The sequence below is a fragment of the Frankliniella occidentalis genome, unplaced genomic scaffold (assembly GCF_000697945.3).
Source record: "Frankliniella occidentalis isolate FOCC.00 unplaced genomic scaffold, Focc_3.1 Scaffold390, whole genome shotgun sequence".
NCBI classification, from domain to species: Eukaryota; Metazoa; Arthropoda; class Insecta; order Thysanoptera; family Thripidae; genus Frankliniella; species Frankliniella occidentalis.
In genome coordinates this window covers 174,897-178,235 of record NW_026267512.1, presented here as the reverse complement: position 1 = coordinate 178,235, position 3,339 = coordinate 174,897, and the positions used below count along the sequence as shown (strand labels likewise).

General features: G+C 51.1%; 1 protein-coding gene across 1 annotated transcript in view; it reads right to left on the bottom strand.

The window, feature by feature from the left end:
* The window catches only part of LOC113215914 (zinc finger and BTB domain-containing protein 24-like), a 13,792-nt gene extending 12,074 nt beyond the window's left edge, over window positions 1-1,718 (bottom strand). Inside the window, exons 1-2 of the mRNA XM_052274406.1 lie at window positions 1,498-1,718; window positions 1,071-1,406 (exon numbers count right to left, since the gene is read on the bottom strand). Coding sequence (XP_052130366.1) covers window positions 1,071-1,406; window positions 1,498-1,664 — 503 coding nt within the window. The 5' untranslated portion in view covers window positions 1,665-1,718. The remainder of the gene's footprint in view (window positions 1-1,070; window positions 1,407-1,497) is intronic.
* Window positions 1,719-3,339: the final 1,621 nt, after the last annotated feature.

Below are 3,339 nucleotides of genomic sequence, written 5' to 3'. Positions count from 1 at the left end.
GGTGTTCTACCACACAACGATACTCAATGGTTGCATTATGCCGTGGTGGCGTCTAACGCGGGCAAGCACACCAGATACGGCCAGTGGCAAGGAAAGTCCCCCACTGGGATTGCATCGAGACCTGTCATTATTCAATGACGGTTTGCCTGCCATGGCACAAGACAATACGAAAGACTCTGCCTACTACTCAAGGCACCAGAAAAATAGAGAACAGACAACGCTACCCAGCAAGAATCGAACCAGAAACCTCTTGCCGTACCAGTTTGAACACTGGGGGAAGGGGGGTGGGGCTGCCGAACACCTCACGCTGTGACGTGTCAGCGTATAAAGGAGGGGCGAGTGCTGCGGGTTGCCTACCCAGACGTTTGCAGGCGACCGAGTACTTTCGCTTCCGGATTAGAGTACCCCGGGTGGTCGCACAAATTCTGGGATAGTGATATTCGAAGAGCACTAATTAAGCCGGTCAAAATGGTGTAATCCTTTCTTCGATTGGGTGATTGGGTGGGGCGAGCGTGAAGCTAAGCTAGCCCCACCCACTTCACACTGCGAAAAGTACGGGAAGGAGTGTCGCACTAATTCTCAAACTAGTGTAGATCAAAAGCACTAATTGAGCACTAAAAGATGAGCCTAGTAGCGACGTTTACACTAATTTGGGTGGGGCTAGCGTGAAGCTGGCCCCACCCAAGTTCAATATTGAATTTACGGGGTTAAATACTGCGCACTAATTCTAAAACTAGTATGGTTCGAACGCACTAATTGAGCACTAATTATTGGTACTATCCGTTTAATTAGTGCGAACATGGGTGGGGCCAGCTTCACGGAGGTGGGCGCCCTTCTCTCAAGCCTGAGGACGCCCAAAGTGCAGGTGTAGGCTGCTGCTCAGGTAGCGAGGGGTAAGGGATCGTTTGGCATACAACAGTGCATTCCGGCCCTCGGGCGACTTTTAGCCGCGGCCCGCGGGTAAATGTTGACTGTGGGCAGGTAAAGTCGAAACCGGCCGAGTAACGAACCTCAACCGCAACAGACATAAGTTGAAGAAGTGAGTGCGAGCTGATCTTGGAATAACATACCTGTGGACTTTCACGTGCTTTGTGAGGCTCATCTTGGAGATGAACGTGGCGCAGCAGACCTTGCACAAGTACGGCTTGTTCACGTCGCGCATCCCGGGGCAGTCCCGCCCGTGCCGCCTGAGGGAGCGGACCGTCGTGAAGTTGGCGCCACAGCCGTCGCACGCGCACGTGGTCTTACCCTTGGCGTGCACCGACATGTGGCGGCTCAGCGCCGCGGCCGAGACCCAGCGGGCGCCGCACTCGGCGCAGACGTGCGGCTTCTTGGCCTGGTGTAGCTGCAGCTCGTGCTCCTTGAGCTCGCTGTCCGACGAGCCCTTCCACGCGCAGTACGAGCACCTGCAACGCACAGAGGGCGGGGAGGGCGCGTGCCCGTCAGACACCGCATCGCGCGGGGAAGTACCAGGTTGCGGGGCTTCACCGCACTTACGTGAACGTGCTGGCGCACTTGTGGCGCAGGCGCTGCACGGCCCTGGAGAGCACCGAGCCGCAGAACTCGCACGTGTTGACGGGGCTCTTCGCCGAGTCATCGCCGTCCACGTCCAGCTCACTCTCCTCGTCCTCGGCCTGGCTGGGCGCCCTGGTGATCAGCATCATGGTCTGAGGCGCCAGAGATGCCGAGAAGTCCGCCGCCGCCGCCGACGACCCCACTGGTTGGTCCACCTGAAATGAGATTGAACGTCAAGGAGGGTTCGAAACGATAGGCCGGGGATGGAATGCATGCAATACGCCCACCTCATCGAGATCGTGCGCCGTTGCGACGCCTCCCTCTCGCCTTGCGGTGCTCGCGAATGCTCCGAGCTCGGCCACACTGGGCTTGACATCACGCGGTGGACCTCCCAGCTCGCCGGGGGTGGGGCTGATGCACTCGCGCTTCAAGCACAAGCGCCCTGGAACCATGGGAAAGGGATGGTGATGTACTGTAAAAATATTACAAGGTGAAGTTGGCATTTCTTGATCCCTTTACCAGACTTACCATCTAGTAATGGGTCATCTGAGTCGCAGGCCTCATCAACATCCTCTAGAAATTCCACTTCTGACTCATCTAGGGAATTGCTACCCTTATGGGTCAGCTTGCTGGCTGCTGAAGCAGGGTTTCTCAGCCAAATGGCATGGCGGGTTAGTTCAGAGATTGTGCCATTCAGGGTAGTACCTAGAGAAGAGATGTATGTCACTGTTAGTTACACAAATTCATATAGTGGCTTCTATTAATGCATAAGTTTCTCAAGCATCAGTCACAACACTTTTCATTCAGTTACTTATGGCATGCAGCACCCATACGAATCTACACTATGAATCTACATCATGCAGTACATATCAATAACTAAAACTATTTTGCACAGAAGTGGTGATGATCATCTGGGTTCACTTATCCCTGGAACAGAAAATTGCAATTTGGTTAGTAGAACTATTTTACACTCTGTGATTTCCCTGCTTCCAACATAGCAGATTCAACACGTTGACTCTCACATGAACACACATATGGCCACAATAGCATGTAAAAGGGGACCCCCCTGGGCCTCAACGTATTAAGCAAAAACATGAACAAAATAAAAGAATTTAAGTCAGACATGACGATGTTAGAAGGGTCTTGTCAGGGAAGAAAGTACCCTCATAGCATCTCTCATGACTGACACAAAGAACATATAGCATAATAAATTACAACATCAGAGCAAAATGACAATAGTAAACAGTTCTAATTGAAAGGTTATGGGTAAAGGTGGATTTACGATGGTAGCGTTAGCGGTACGCAACAAGCGTAGTTCTGCCGCTAGCGTTAAAACAACGCTCTTCCACGCCCCCCTCACCCTGTTCTGACCACTACGCTAGCGTTAATTCAACGCTAGCGTTCAAGATACGCTCGCTGCGTTCCGATCGTAAATCCCCCTAAAACGTGAGCCGATGAGCCGATGTTGACAGCCGATGATGTCGCCTCTCAGTCACACCATGGATGCCCAAAAGTGAGTACGATTATCGGTCGTCACAAAAGAGCCAATTGGAACCCCCTCCGAGTTTTGCTGTTGTAATAATGGCTGTATCAGCTTAAGAGAAATAACAGATGACAAATAACAGATCCCTCTTATACAGGTTATTTCTGTCTTTTGACGTTTCAAAAATTTTAAACTCAACACATTTTGCAATAAATGCTACTTTAGTGGAATAAACTACGACCAAACAGCATAAATAACCTTCCTGAAATGGATCTGTTATCTGTTATTTTTCTTAAAGGTGACACAGCCAATGTCATTTAACTTGTTTGTTGTTCAGTACT